At 40.3% G+C, this 14789-nt stretch overlaps 1 protein-coding gene across 2 annotated transcripts in view; it reads right to left on the reverse strand.

Annotated features, from left to right (window-relative positions):
• HMGXB4 (HMG box domain containing 4) overlaps positions 1–14789 on the reverse strand; it is a 30977-nt gene that overhangs the window by 15071 nt on the left and 1117 nt on the right. The window contains exons 2-6 of one of the 2 annotated variants that reach the window (XM_008590182.1): positions 10411–10509; positions 9624–9772; positions 9301–9379; positions 9079–9193; positions 7580–8535 (exon numbers count right to left, since the gene is read on the reverse strand). In XM_008590182.1, coding sequence (XP_008588404.1) covers positions 7580–8467 — 888 coding nt within the window. In that variant the 5' untranslated portion in view covers positions 8468–8535; positions 9079–9193; positions 9301–9379; positions 9624–9772; positions 10411–10509. The remainder of the gene's footprint in view (positions 1–7579; positions 8536–9078; positions 9194–9300; positions 9380–9623; positions 9773–10410; positions 10510–14789) is intronic. The other variant, XM_008590176.1, reaches the window with a different exon arrangement.

Genomic DNA, 14789 nt, shown 5'->3' on the forward strand with positions numbered 1-14789 from the left:
GGATCCGAACCTGCGGTGGGAGCGCTGCTGCGCTCCCAGCGCTGCACTCTCCCGAGTGTGCCACGGGCTTGGCCCAAGATACTGTTTTATTTTATTATTATTATTTTTTGTCCTTTTTGAGACCGGCCGCACCGTGCTCAGCCAGTGAGCGCTGTGAGCGCACCGGTCATCCCTATATAGGATCCGAACCTGCGGTGGGAGCGCTGCTGCGCTCCCAGCGCTGCACTCTCCCGAGTGTGCCACGGGCTTGGCCCAAGATACTGTTTTAAAGAATAAACATCTGGGGGTTAAGGCACAATACAGATTATAAATCTTAAAAATAAAATTTGGTTTTCTTCTGCTAATGACAGGAACCCAATCCCTTCAGTTTCCCTAATATAAATGATGTCCCTAATACAAGTAATGTTAATACTATGCAGAAGACACTGTTATAAGAGCTTTACCCACAGAACCTCATTTATACCTTGTAACAACCCTATGGGATAAGTTCCATTATTACTGCTAGTGTAAAGATGAGGAGACTGAGATCAGAGTCACACATCTAGGGAGGGGCAGGGCCAGCATCTGAACACAGGTAGTCTGGCTTTGGAGCCTGTACTTGTAACCATTATACCATCTTTTCTGAACTAACTTGACTGAGCTCCCCAAATCTGATTTGGCTAAAGGAAAGTCTTCCCAGATAAGTAAGATTTTCACACCAAAGCTTTTACTTTAACCATTTTGAATTGAAATCTTTCTAAAAGATTTAGAAAGAGCATAATACTATACTTCCACTATTTGTATACTTCCACTATTTCTCATAACACATCATTGAGTATAATTTAAATGCTATTTGGTATAGCGGAAAGAGCATGGACCCTGCAGTCAGAAAAACCTGGTTCAAATTCCTGTTCTGTCATTAACTGGTAGGTGTCCTGGGGCAAGTTATTTCATTTCTTTGGGCTTATTTCTGTGATGGAAAGAGCATGGACCCTGCAGTCAGAAAAACCTGGTTCAAATTCCTGTTTTGTCATTAACTGGTAGGTGTCCTGGGGCAAGTTATTTCATTTCTTTGGGCTTATTTCTGTGAAATGGGGGATGATAGTCCCTACATCTCATTGCGTTCTTGTGAAAATTCCATGATAAACTGTAGATAAAAAGTGCAGTGCCTAGGACATATTAAGAATTCTATACATGTAGCTATTATGATTGGGATTTACTAATTCCTATTTGGCTGTCCCGCCCCCTTCTCAGAAGGCAGGCCTTGCAGCAATTCTTTTTCCTGCCTTCTACATGTTACTTTTAACCTTCTGCTGGCTTTACTTCAGTCATACTGACTTCTTGGGGTTCTCTGAACATCCTATGCCCTCTTGTGTCTCAGGGCCTTCACGTATATTTTTCATTCCCTGACTAAAATGCCTACTCCTCTTCCACCTGATAACTCCTACTTGGCCTTAAGATTTGGTTCATATGACACCTCTCCCAGGCAACCTGTCATTTCCAGGCTTTCCTTGTCTGCACGTGCCTCTGTCGAGGTTCAACACACTGAATACTTCCCACCCCCCGTGCTGGACCCAAAGCTCTTTAAAAGCAGTCACTGTAGCTCATTCATCTTTGTGTCCCTAGCACCTCGCAAGTGCCTGGCACAACGTAAGTGCAGAATAAACATGTACTGAATGAATAACAGGGTCCCAGAACTATGTGTAAAGAGGTCAGAGTGTACACTCATTTGTATTACCTCATGTAATTTTCACACCACTCTTTTAAGTAAAGTAGGCTGGGTGCTAGTTTCCCATTTTAAGAATAAAGAAACAGAGTCAGAGAGGTCACATGACTCGTCTCAATATTCCTTCCCCCAGTCACCATGAAGTCCTTCAATGAGCTGTAGGAAACTCATTTTATAACATCTGCTTTTGCTCCTTAGAGATCCCGTTTTCTTTCTGGTTCTTAACTAGTTTCCAAATACATGAGATAACTACAATTTGATTTCCTAAAGGTGTAATATTATATTAAGGAGGGGTATTATATGCATAAAAGCATAGTCTCTTTGCTTAGACTAATTATGTGAAGTGAGTGGCTGAAAAAAAAAGCTTTAAAAAGATGCTTTCAAGTATATTTTATGCTTTTGAAGAACTTAAGATGTAAGCAACAGCAATTATAAGAGCAGCTAGCATTTACTGAGCCATGCCCTGTGCTAATATGCATGTTACATGCACCACCCAATTTAATCTAAACAACCCCATTTTACAAATGAGCAAACAGAGAAGTGAAGGAGCAATCTTAAGAGAACAAAGCCAGTAAGTAGATTAGAATAAGAATCTGAGTCTGCTGAGTTCAAGTCTAAGCTTTTAACCTCTTCATCACACTCTGCCTCTTAAGTTTAAAAAACAGCCTTTATACTTCTCTATAGGACAAATCTCAGACACCAGGACAGTGTATCAATTTTCTTTGACCTACTATCTACTTTTAGCTTTGTCAAAGATGTATTATGGCACTGAGTAACCATGTCTTAAAGTTTTAGAAAGGCATGTGGTATAGTGGAAAGATTACAGGTTTGGGGTTAAAGAACTAGGTATTACAATTCTGGCTTCACGTCTTGTCTTCTCAGCTTCTCCCTCTGTCAAATGGGGCTAATGACACGAACCACGACTGATAATGTAAATGAAAAGCTTAGGAGAACCTGGCACATAACAGGCACTCCACAGGTGGTAGCTGCTAACTTTGACCATTAACTGTTGTTGTTATTCAGCCTTAACTCTGCTGGAGGGAGAACTTACATAATACCATCACAAGTCTAGTTATTGCTCAGAATTTAGCTTATTAGTAGATAACAAACCTTGCCTGAGTGAAGAAGGTACTAGGCTATGTGGCCCAGCCTCAGGATGCTGAGAGAAAAAGTGCACATTCTGGAAACACTCAGAAAACTGAAGGCATGCCTCTGAAGGGGCAACATCAGAGGACATTATTTTGAGTGACAGTGAAAGAGCTGTTTCCAGCTGTTCTACCGAATTCCAGGTCTTGCATTTCCATTGCTCTCCGGAAATTCCCACCGAGATGATGATTACGACAACTAACATTTACTGAATGCTTGCTAATGTGCTCAGCATTGTGCAAAGAACAAGTCCCAAACTTTCTTGGTTCATGCTGCCTATGTGGGTTTTCACGTGGTACTTGCTTTCTATCACAGCTATCACACACAGCTTCTAAGTGGTGGAGCAGAGCCAAGATTTGGACGCAGAGGTCTGGCTCCACAGTCCACGCTCTCAACCACTTAGCAATGCTGAATCTCCTGATGCTTGTATCTCAAAAATCTATCTTTTCCCAAACCAGCCACTCTTCTCACATTTTCTATTTTTAGAGAAGGTCATAAAACCTGGTCATGGAATCTAAGGTTGAAGGGGCCCATAGAGGTCTTCGGCATTTCTCCCAGTTGGCTGTACAGTCTCTGCTCACTGTAGGCTGAGGGAGCACTGTTCCTGGAGCATTCCTTTCTATTTTTGAGTGGACTTTGTCCCTGATTTTTAGATAGTTCTTCTTTATACTGAAACAAAACTCAGGAAAGGATATTTTTTTTATAGCTTCACAGAAAATGTTTATGCCCAGGTCAGGTTTTAAAAACATGGTATAGGCACTGTAAATATTTGTTGGATAAATAAATGATTAAATTCAGAATATGACTACTTCAGATAACTAATTCATAATAAGGTTTTTGCTATAAACCAAAATTCATTTTTTACTAGCAGTTGCTAGCTGCATGGGTGAATTACAGATGAGTAAATCCCTAACCTCAAGAAGATTATTATTTTGAACACAGGTTCAAAACTTTAAGAGATATCTCTTATTTAAGATATTTAAGAGATATCCCATTTATGTTTCTGGCTTTCGAGATGCAAGCCCAGTTCCCAGATCTTGTCAACTTTTCCTTGATTCAGAGTCTTTCCTGAATCTGTCTCTTCAACTTTACTTCTCTCAGGCTTTCGTTACTGACTTTCTGCACTATAATAGCCTCCTGGGTAGTTTGTCAAAAGTCTCTCCTCAGTCTAATCCACCTTTTACTGTTCTATCATTTTATTCTCATATATTGGCATTATCGTTTAGATCACACCATTTAGAGTATATCTGAACTTTGCTCATAAGCCCAAAGTGCCCACTGCCAAATCCCTTATTCTGGCATTTAAGATTCTCTACAATTTGCTCCCAACCTACCATTTCAATACTATGTGTCATCCATATGTTTATTCACTTGACATATACTTACGGAATGCTTGCCAAGGACATTGTGGAATTGAAGGTAATATTAAGGTGACCAAAACAGTCCCTACCATTAAGAGCTTATAGTCTTCAATAGGGGAAATGGAATATGTACAAAATAACTCCAATATAAAGAAGAAAATAAGTGCAAGGCATTATGGAAGTTTAGAAGTTAACACTGATGAGGTGGGGGGAGGGTAGACAGCATGTCTTGGAAGAGGTGGCATTTGATTAGGTCTTAAAAGGAAGGCTTCAATATGTGAGAAGGGGGGATGCTCACTGCAAAAAATGAGCAAAGGAATGGAGGTAAGAATGTATGGGAAACAAGTCTGATTTCCACAGTGTGGGTAAAGCAGAATAATAAAAGGTAAAGCTGAAAAGGGAGGTTTAGGGCTAAACTGAGACAATTATGAATGCTTCATCAAGGTTTGGACTTTGCTATTTATTCATTCAACAAGTTTTACTAACTATCTACAATAAGTCAGATGCAGGTTAAGCATAGAGTGGAGAGCAAGACAGACATGATCCTGGTCCTCTTGGAGTTTAAAGTCTAACATAAAGGAAGTAAAACCACTAAAGATGCTGAGCAGAGGACTGTCATCATCAAAGTGGTACTTAAGATCATTCTGGCACAATGTGTAAGATTAATTGCATGGGGGAAGAAATGGAAAGGAGGCCATTTATTACATTTAAGTACCGGGAGGAATGAGGCCTAAGATAGTAGCAGTGGTAACAGAGGAGATAAAGTCTTGAAAATTATTAAAGAGATAAACTATCAGGCTTAACACTTGTGTGGAAGTAGTCAGAAGGGAGTAGGGAAGAGGGAAACATAAAAGTGAACCATAAGGTTGGAAAAAAGTCAGAGCAGTGGTTGGCTCTGGGGTTGGGGACTAACTAGGAAAGGGTATCAGAGAGCTCTCTGGGATGATGGTAATGTGTATATCTGGATAGATGCTTGGTCACATGTATGTGTGCATTTATCAAAACTCATCAAATTGTATACTTAAAATTTACATATGGTGAAATACACAGATGTTAATTATCTAAAAAAAAAAGGCCTGAAAACAAATATTGAACTCAAGATAATAGTATGCAAGTTAAAGTTTTTAGGGGTGAAGTGTATGATACATGCAACTTACTTTGAAATATATTAAGATAGGATGAACTGATGGATGGATAGATGAATAGATATATGATAAAGCAAAGAGCAAAATATTAACTATAGACTCTTGGGGGAGGGTATATTGTGTTCACTGTATAATTCTTTCAATTCTTTTGAAAAATTGAAAAATTTTATAATAAAATGTTGAGAAAAAACAACAAGCATACAGTTTCGAGTTTGGGTTGACTGGCAGGATCACTGGGAATACAGATGAAGATGGAGGAGACGTAGATTTGGGGTCCTGGATGACAAGCTCAACTAGCAGTACAAGGGTTTGAGGTACCCAAGGAATACAAGAAGAAATATTTACCAGGCAGCTGGAAAATAATATTTTCAGTTATTTTACTATGCTACTTCTGAAACATCCCTTTGCCTGTGTGTTCCCTTCCACTGAAAACCTTTCTCTTCTTCAAGCTTTCTCTGACCCCCCCTGCCTTCTCACATTCAGCACTGTACAATTAGTTTATGGCATTATCATTCATCAGCAGAATGGAAATTCTTTTTTTTTTGTCTTTTTCCGTGTCCGGCAACGGATCGCAACCCTCAGTGTCGCCCCCGTACCGGACCGGGACCAGCAACGGGATCGCAACCCTCGGTGTTGCTCCCGCGCCTCGCTCAGCCAGTGAGCAGGAACCGGTCTGTACGTGGGATCCGAACCCTCGGCGGGAGCGCCGCCGCACTTCCCAAGCGGCGCACTACAGCAGTGCGCCACCGAGCCGGCCCAAGAATGGAAATTCTTAAGACAAACAGAATCTTATACAGAATATATATATATACATACCCTCAATTTCATGAAGCAATTTTTAAATAAACAAACGAATAAAGCCTGATAATATTTGAATATCCAGGTCTTTATGTTCACATTGATTCTTGGCTCAGATTTTTTTTTTTCTTTCTGAGATAGGTATATATGAGGGTACTTCAAAAAGTCCATGAAAGATTTGTCTTATCTTTTAGTTCTAATTTTCCACAAACTTTTTGAAGTACCCTCATACACCCCTTTTGCAGTAGAGAAAATAACTTGTACCTCATTAGACTGAAATAAATTTTCCCATTCCCAAATTCTTAATGTATTTGTTTTTCTCTTTCTTAGTAGCTTTTCTTCGAGATTTTATCTGACATTTCATTTTACAGAACAATAAACAAAGAAAGAGAATGGTTGTCCTCAGGTGGCAAAACTATGATTTTTTTTTTCTTTTTACCATTCTGAGTATCTAAATTTCTACAAAAATAACATATTACTTTGATAACAGGGACAAAAAGTCTATTTTTTTTTTTTTTGTCTTTTTCGTGACTGGTAAGGGGATCACAACCCTTGGCGTGGTGTCGCCCGCACCGCGCTCAGCCAGTGAGTGCACCGGTCATGCCTATATAGGATCCGAACCCGCGGCAGGAGCGTTGCTGCGCTCCCAGCGCCGCACTCTCCCAAGTGCGCCACCGGGACGGCCCAACTCTATTGTTTTTAAAGGAAACCTTCAATGTCACAGTCATCAGACCCCAAAGTACAACCGCTAACAACTTTTTCCAGTTGTGAGGAAAGCAATCACACCAAGATGAGTGATTTTCTCATTCCTAACTTCCTGATTACAGTGAGCTCCCTAAGGTGAAGAACTTTGTCCTGTTCATCTTTGTACCTTCTGGCACTACCCATAGCATTGGGTCTGGCATGCAGAAAGCACTCAAGTGGCGAAAGAATATGTGTCTAATGCTAAAATACCAGAAAGTAGCCAACATCAATTAGTGGAAAGCTGTTAGCTTATTCTGTTAACTTGATTGGTCATTATTCTACTAATTTTGAACATCTTTTTCAAAATGAACTCAAAGAACACCTTTTCACATCTCTCAACTGCCCCAAGCAGAGTGCACTAAGTGAAAGAAAGTGGGTTTACCTTCTTCTATGAATTCTAAGTATCAGCCAGAATAAGCCATAGTATTCCTGAACTTATACTTCGCACAATGGGAGAATAACTCCATTAAGAAAATCCATGAATAATTAAGATTGCTCCCATTTTTGTATCAGACTAGGCCATTGGTAATATTTCATACTTTACATCATTCCAACAGATTCCCCTGACTCTCCTAAAATCCCAGTGGTTCACCTCAGCTGCTTAACTCCAAGTCCACTTATTACTCAAGAAGAACCTGCTTCATCTCCTGTCCCCCACCACACTTTAAAAAACGTTTTACCTTTTCTCCTCTCTCTCTCTCTCTGTCCTTCTCTTCTTTTTTCTTTTTTTTCTCACTATGCCCATCTGTATGGAGGCTATGAAGTGGTGGGGGAGGGGCAGCTGCTCCAGTGTATGGGATGCTGGGAGGAGGGCCAGGGGCCACCACAACCTCTCCCACTGCTGCAGCAGAAAGTCCTGAACTTCTCTTGGACTTGGAGTGTCGCTTCTCTTTATGCTTCTCCTTGTCCTTCTTCTTTTTGCTCTTCTTTGACTTCTTTTTCTTCTTGATTTCCCGGTAAGAATCATCTATCACTAGCTCCCCAGCCTCCAGCTCCCCACCAGAAGATGAGTCTGATTCTACTAGAATAGGCTCAAGCCCTGAAAGATCAAGGTTAGCATTGTGGGATTCTGGGAACTGAGAGGCATCAGACCCACAGCACTCAGGGCCAGGAGATGAATGTGGGTCTGAGGATGACTTGTGCTTCTTCCGGGCTGTCTTAAGAAAGCTCTGTAACTCATGTCCTAGGAGTAAAGCACCTTGCTCATCCCGAGCTGATTTCTTAGAGGATTTTTTCACAGTCGCTTGTTGAGAGGGGTACTGAAAGGACTCCTCATCAACTGAGCTGCTTCCCTTCTCCTTTGGTGAGAGAATAAGTTTCATCTTTAAACCATCAGGCTCACGAAGGGTCAGTGTCTCTGTGTTCACGTAGAGTGGTTTCATTTTCTTGGATTTGTGGGAGCCACCATCCTCCAGGGCTAGTTCCCCACTGCTCCCACTTACTTTCTTCCTGTGGTGTTCCTTTTTACTCTCCGAATGGCTTGAAGAGCTAGAGGATTTCTCCCCTGTCTTTTTGGAGGGCTTGGAGGCTGATGCCAGTGGGGAAGTGATAGCTTTCAATAGGTCCATAGCTGTATCGGCAGATTGCGGGCTGGACTTTTTCTTTTTCTTCTGTGACGATTCCAAAGACGAAATGTCTAGAAATAATCAAAAGAAGTACTGTCAATATGACAGGAAGCAACTTCTAACAAGTTTCCTCCCTCTTACCAAAAACACCCAACTAACACGAGGAAGAGGCTAACAGGAATAATTGGCAGGGAGACCCTTTAACTGATTCCTAACATTCAGAGGTGACGCCCACGTGCTTCTTGGCCTGGAGACAGTTCTTGCTACCAGAGTTGTTTCTCTTCACTGAGTCTTCACAAGCAACTAAAGAGAGCACACCCAGAAGAATGGATGATAGCCGTGGGATTATGGGGAGTTACGATTTAGATTAGGCAGCAGACAGAGAATCATTTGTTTCTGTGTTCAAGACAAACCCATTCTGGAAAAAGGTTAGTCTCATCAGCTATGTGCATAACATAGCTAAGAAAACAGGTTTTGTGAAGTGATACAGACTGGTTGAGAAGTGACCCACAAGTACAGGCCAGATGGCCCAAGCACTAAATATGGCAAAAGGGATGCTAGGTAACAATGGGCACAAGATAAGTGGATGATCGGGGGGAGAAGGAACCTGGTACCTGGTGTATCACAAATGAAGACTGTTCTTCTATGCTGAATCCTCCAAAATACCAGCCCTCCACCTTTCTGCTCCTTCACACTGGTTTATCGGCACTCAGAACAAGAACCACTGTCCTGTTAAATAGGCCACTGAGTCAGCAACATCTGGATCCCTTTCCCCTACCCCGACTCCAAGAACCAGTGATGTGTTTATCCCACCTGTAGCCCTTTCCCATCCTTACCTCCATAGTAGTAATCATCAGGAGAGTGCTTCCTCTTCTTCTTGTGTGTGTCCGTGCCCAAGAAATAAAGTTCGCTATCCTGCAATTAAAGAGTAAGAAAAATCGACCAATAATAAGATGACGAGGCAAAAGTAGTCTGGAACTACTCTTGTCCTTTGATGATTTTTGACTTTGGAAAACAAAGTAAAGTACATGAAGTAATAAAAATAGATAAGAACAATGTTTTACTTTTCTAAAGTTTTTAAAAGACACTTTCTTCTTCAAATATTAGGAAGTATGATAAGTAGTTTAAAACTTTCCTAATTCAAAGGTTTAGAATTTACCTTTAACTTCTTCTTGGAAGAATTCCTGACCTGAGCAGCAATTTCTTCCTCTTCCCTTAAAAAATCTTTGTAAGAACGTTTCTTTTCTCGTTGACTTCGGCCAGCTGCAAGTCCTATGTCCTCAAAGGGGTGATCACCATCAAAGCAATCTGAGAAGCACAGGTTCATTTGGGAAAGGAAATGAGAAAGTCAAATAAGTAACGACCAAATCACCACACATGTAATGCAACAGTCCCTCTATTTCCAAATTAAAATGTTTCCATAAATCCACCGAAGTACAGGGCTAGACCCAGGGGGACAAGAATATTTGTTGATGACCTGGCTGCAAATATAGGAATCAAACCTGAAGAAACAACACTTCCATGCTATACAAAGGCCCAATGTGTATCCTCAGACATGGTTTCTTAGTTGCGATTTGGCAGGTGGACACAGACTTGCTGAAAAGAATAAGGATTCATGTGCTGCGCTGCTCTGTTGGAGTCCAATATGTGATTCCTATCCCGACTCCTGCACACTGGAGCTGGCAAGGACCAAGAGTGCTGCAGTGGATCACCCCAATAAACTAAGAGACTCATATTTCACACTCTCATATTAGAACCCCTGATCTGGTTTTCGTTTCCATGGGCCCAGTCTGGGGATGATGTGGAGGCTGAGTGTCATAACAGTGTTCTGGACCATCACTTGGGAGTCCAGGCTGTGGTGCCCAGTCCTGGACTCTACATCCATGGGCTGCAAAGACTGAAGAGGATACCCCCTTTGGAATGCTTCTCAGATTAAGGGGCCATACCTTCTTTCTTCACGGAGTCATCATAAGCCATGGCGGTCCTGCAGGGCCTTTGGGAATATGCCACTGTGTCCAGGCTCCTTCCCGTCTACAGGACCAGGTCTGAGAAACAAAGAAGGAAAACCCTCCTGTAATGCGAGATCACTGTGGAGAAGCAACCTTCCAGAAGAAAATGTGTAGTGATCCAAGGGCCGACTGGAAGGGCAGCAAGAAATAAAGGAGTGTCTTCTCACCTCCTCATTCTGTTTGCAAATATAATGGGGTTGAAACTGCAGGAAGTATACTAGGTTTAATTAGACTGGATTCACGAGTTAAAGTTTGCTTTGGGGAAGTTTATAAAAATACCTCCTATATGAAAAATACTTCCAAAATTAATGAGAATTTCTGAAATGCCAACAGGATTGATAATACCTGACATTAAGTCAGAGGGATAGGTTCAATCATGGTTAAAAAATGCACAGATAAAGCAAGATGCAGAGAAAGACAGATTACACCAAACACTTGAAGACCATAAAACCCTACCAACTGGATTGGTCAAACAGTGACATCTATTGTATTGCAACTTAAACAGAAATATTAACAGTATAGGGATATTATAGATCTTTGTTGTGTAATATTTTTAAATGCGTTTTGTTGAGCTTTATGAATATGCTCAAATTCATAGAAGCATAAAAGTAGGTATACTGCTTACATTCATCAGTCATAGGTTTGTTTTAACACTAACAAGCCTTTCTTAAAGGCTAAATGAAAATGGTTAGAATTATCATGTCCACTGGTGATGAAATTTTTATGATCATTAAGATCTTCACTAAGAAGAAGGTTTGTTTTAACACTAACAAGCCTTTCTTAAAGGCTAAATGAAAATGGTGAGAATTATCATGTCCACTGGTGATGAAATTTTTATGATCATTAAGATCTTCACTAAGAAGAATTATTATAATTTAAATGTTCTAAATATTGTATTACGTTTTAAAAACTTTTTTTGGTATTCAAGTTTACATTTGACTTTGAGATGACAATGCTCCAAACTGCACAATAGTCTTCAAATACTTGAAGGACAAGCAATGTCACAAGTCCTGCAGGAGAAGTCTGCAGAAAATTTAAAAATTATATATTAAATATTTTTAAATGCTCTCATCCAGTTAGTCAAATGCTTAACAGTTAATCTGATTTGTCATTTATCTCAATTTTATTTTACCTTATTTTAATGGGATTTAGAAATAATGAAGGACACCTCAATGACACATTACTAATCCCTTGAGGTAGGTATGGATAATACTAAAGTATGTAACTTTTGTGAAAGAAAGATAAATGTGACTTATCAGGGAAACTTTTTCATAAGAGTTACCCTTAAAAGAAAAACAAAAGGAAAAAATACTTATTTGCACAAGTCAGATAAAATACAATGCACAGGTAGGCCTAAATTGAAAATGGAAAGAGAAAATGAAGTATTATCAAGAACGATTTACAAGTAAGATTAAGAAAACAAACAAACACATAAAAAACATTTCTCCACTTCCCTGAGAAGTGAAATGAAGAATGGACTTGCTCAAGGTAAGAGAATCTAGAATAAAGAAACTAAATTAACTGGATTATTTTAAAGATAACCTGGAGAACTACCTTCTCAAAGGGCTTTTTCATAGGAAACAAAAGGGATATAGTCAGGCCTCCTGTAAAAATGTCAGGAGGCAAAATACATAATGAAGCCAGTTTTTCATGTGCCATCACTTAAGTATTAAAGTCTCTTAAATAGAAACTATGGTTCTCCCCTTTCCACCCACGTGGTTCTGGCTCCAAAAGGGAAAGGGGGAGGGAGCATGTCATAGGGAATTATCTCCATTCATTTGAATAGTATATCCTCTCATTGGCACAAACATGAGTTTATTAGAAAAATATACAGATCACATTAGTTTTCATATTCTGACAATGCCAAGAACTACCACAACTTGAAACCTCAAGTTAAATGCTTTTCATGCCAAATTAATTTTGGCAAAGAATGTTTGAGAAGTAATGGCAAAAAATGTCCTAAATATTCAATGTCATAAATACAGTCATCAATCTGTCATCATCAACAACAAAATGCACTCTAAATGTAAGCAAAGGCAGGTCCTGAGACTTATTAAGCAGGCCTTCCCTTTGGTAACATCAAAACTAATGTTAAGACAGTTGAGCAATCTAACAGTCAGAACAGTAATAAGTACTTCTGAAGACAGTATCAGAAATAAAATTGTGACTATGAAAAAGCACTCATGGTCTTATAACTGACTGCTTTGCAAAACTAAAGCTGTGGATTTAAAAAAACTGTGAAAATGAACAGAAAATTAGGAACTGCTCCTCAGAGCTACAGCCAACACAGAAAACATGTGCTGGTGTTAGGATTATGTATTAGAATCAGGACTGCTACTGTTTAAATTTTCTTAAAAACACTTTAGAACATTTTATAAATTACAGGATTAAATAACCTGTAGAAAAAAAAAGAATAGGGTCTCAAAATAAGCCCAATTCACTAAAGAACTGGGACAGCCAAGAGTTTGAAAAACTAAGATTAGATACAATGGACTATATCATTCACAGCTTGGGCAAACTGATGGGCCCTGAGTTTCTAGGTTCTTAAAATCAGGATATCATTGCAGCTCAGGGGTTAGTTTTGGTTACTGACTCACGGAAGAAAGATGATACCAGATAAAGAAGTCTCAAGCAACAGTGTGAAAGGCAGAGTTTAGGCAACATTTACATAAGACCAGATGAACCCCTGATATTCCTTCCAGATCTTGAATATCATCCATGATAAATTCAGAGTTCAGGGGTAGGGAGCAGATTGCATTAATAAAAATGAAAAATCTTAGGTTTGATTTTCACATTAGAAAACAGAGGTCATAATTATTAAATGTTGGCAAATATAAAACAGGTGTTAAAACCCATTCTCTGAATTCCATAATTTTGGAGTTTATAAAATTCAATGTTGTCAACTTCAAGAAGCAGGGATAATTTTACAGTTATGTTTGTCTCAGTGAGCTAAGAGATGACAACATAAGTAAAAGTTCATTATTTAATATTGTTTATGGAAGTAAGAAACATGCCATCATAAAAATGTATATTTATGAAATGTGCAAATTGTTAAATGGCTCTCCTGGGACTTTTCTTCAGGATATGAAAAGGGGAAGGCAGGATTGTTCTTCCACTTGTAGATGAATATGTTGAGTTATGTTTAGGCATAGGTCTTCAGGACCAAAGTGGTGAGGGAAAAAATTAAAATCACCAGATACAGTACTTTGTTACTTTGAAAACTGAAATTATACTGGAAAAAAAAGTTTTTCAGTAGGTGATTTTTTCAGGTAATCTGAGTCCCAGCAATCACTAACAAGTTTCTTCATGATGTGAATGAATGTTGGAAAAAAGGAAACAAAGTAAGCCCCTTAAGGTGGACAGTGAGAGAAACCCTGAAATCCAGGTCTAGTCCACGTTGAGAGCCATGTCCAAGATTCCACGTTGTCTTCTTCCAACACTCCGTTTAGAAACTCGAATTGCCAGTCAGTGCAGGTAAAGGAAGATTCACATCCAGCTGTTGCCAGTTCCTGAAATTTTGTTGCTTCTAGAATATGAGCAGGTGACGTCCGCTTATTTTCGTCGAGGTTTCCTCCAATCTCTGAATACAGCGACTCCGATTTCTTGCCACTCCCTTCTCTGAGGACCTACCTATGCAGCACTCACAGCCCCTGCCAGCTCTGGAAGCTGCAGAGATCCCGACAGCCTGGGATGGGGATTGAATCCTCTCATTGCAGTGCAATTAAGCGGAACCACGACCACCGTACAGATTGGCTGACAACACACATTTCCGTAAGACCAGCATCACAAATTTTGACAAGCCTTGTCCTATCCACAGGCTTTATTTTGGATCAGTTTTGTATTTATTCTGCTAGGAGGGAATATAATCAGCCACCAGTTTAGCCATCAGAAAACAATGGAGGTAGACGTTTCTGTTCTCTTGCATAACAAAATAAAGTGAAGCTACAAGTAGTTGGGAAGGGAAAATGGGCCTGTGTGGATATGACTCCCACTACGAAGGCACGTTCAAACTGGGTCGCACGCAAAGAACACACACAATACCAGTTTCTTTCTACAAACAGCCCCTAGGCCCACCACTTCTGTGCTTCCCACGGCAAAGCAGCGGGATTCTCCCGGCAGTTTTGCAGCAACAGCTAGTTCAACAAAGCTCTGCGAAGAGGAAAAGAAGAGAGCTCCTCGCATGCTCTCCTGCCAGCCGAGGACCCAGCCCCCCGTCGCCCCAGCCCTTTCCACCGGACAGCCCCAGGGACCCCTGCATCCCGGGTCCCGAGGCGGAGCTCGGCCCCGACCCGGGTTCCCGCGTCGCCGGCGGCCTC

The sequence above is a fragment of the Galeopterus variegatus genome, unplaced genomic scaffold, assembly GCF_000696425.1.
Source record: "Galeopterus variegatus unplaced genomic scaffold, G_variegatus-3.0.2 Scaffold139, whole genome shotgun sequence".
NCBI classification, from domain to species: Eukaryota; Metazoa; Chordata; class Mammalia; order Dermoptera; family Cynocephalidae; genus Galeopterus; species Galeopterus variegatus.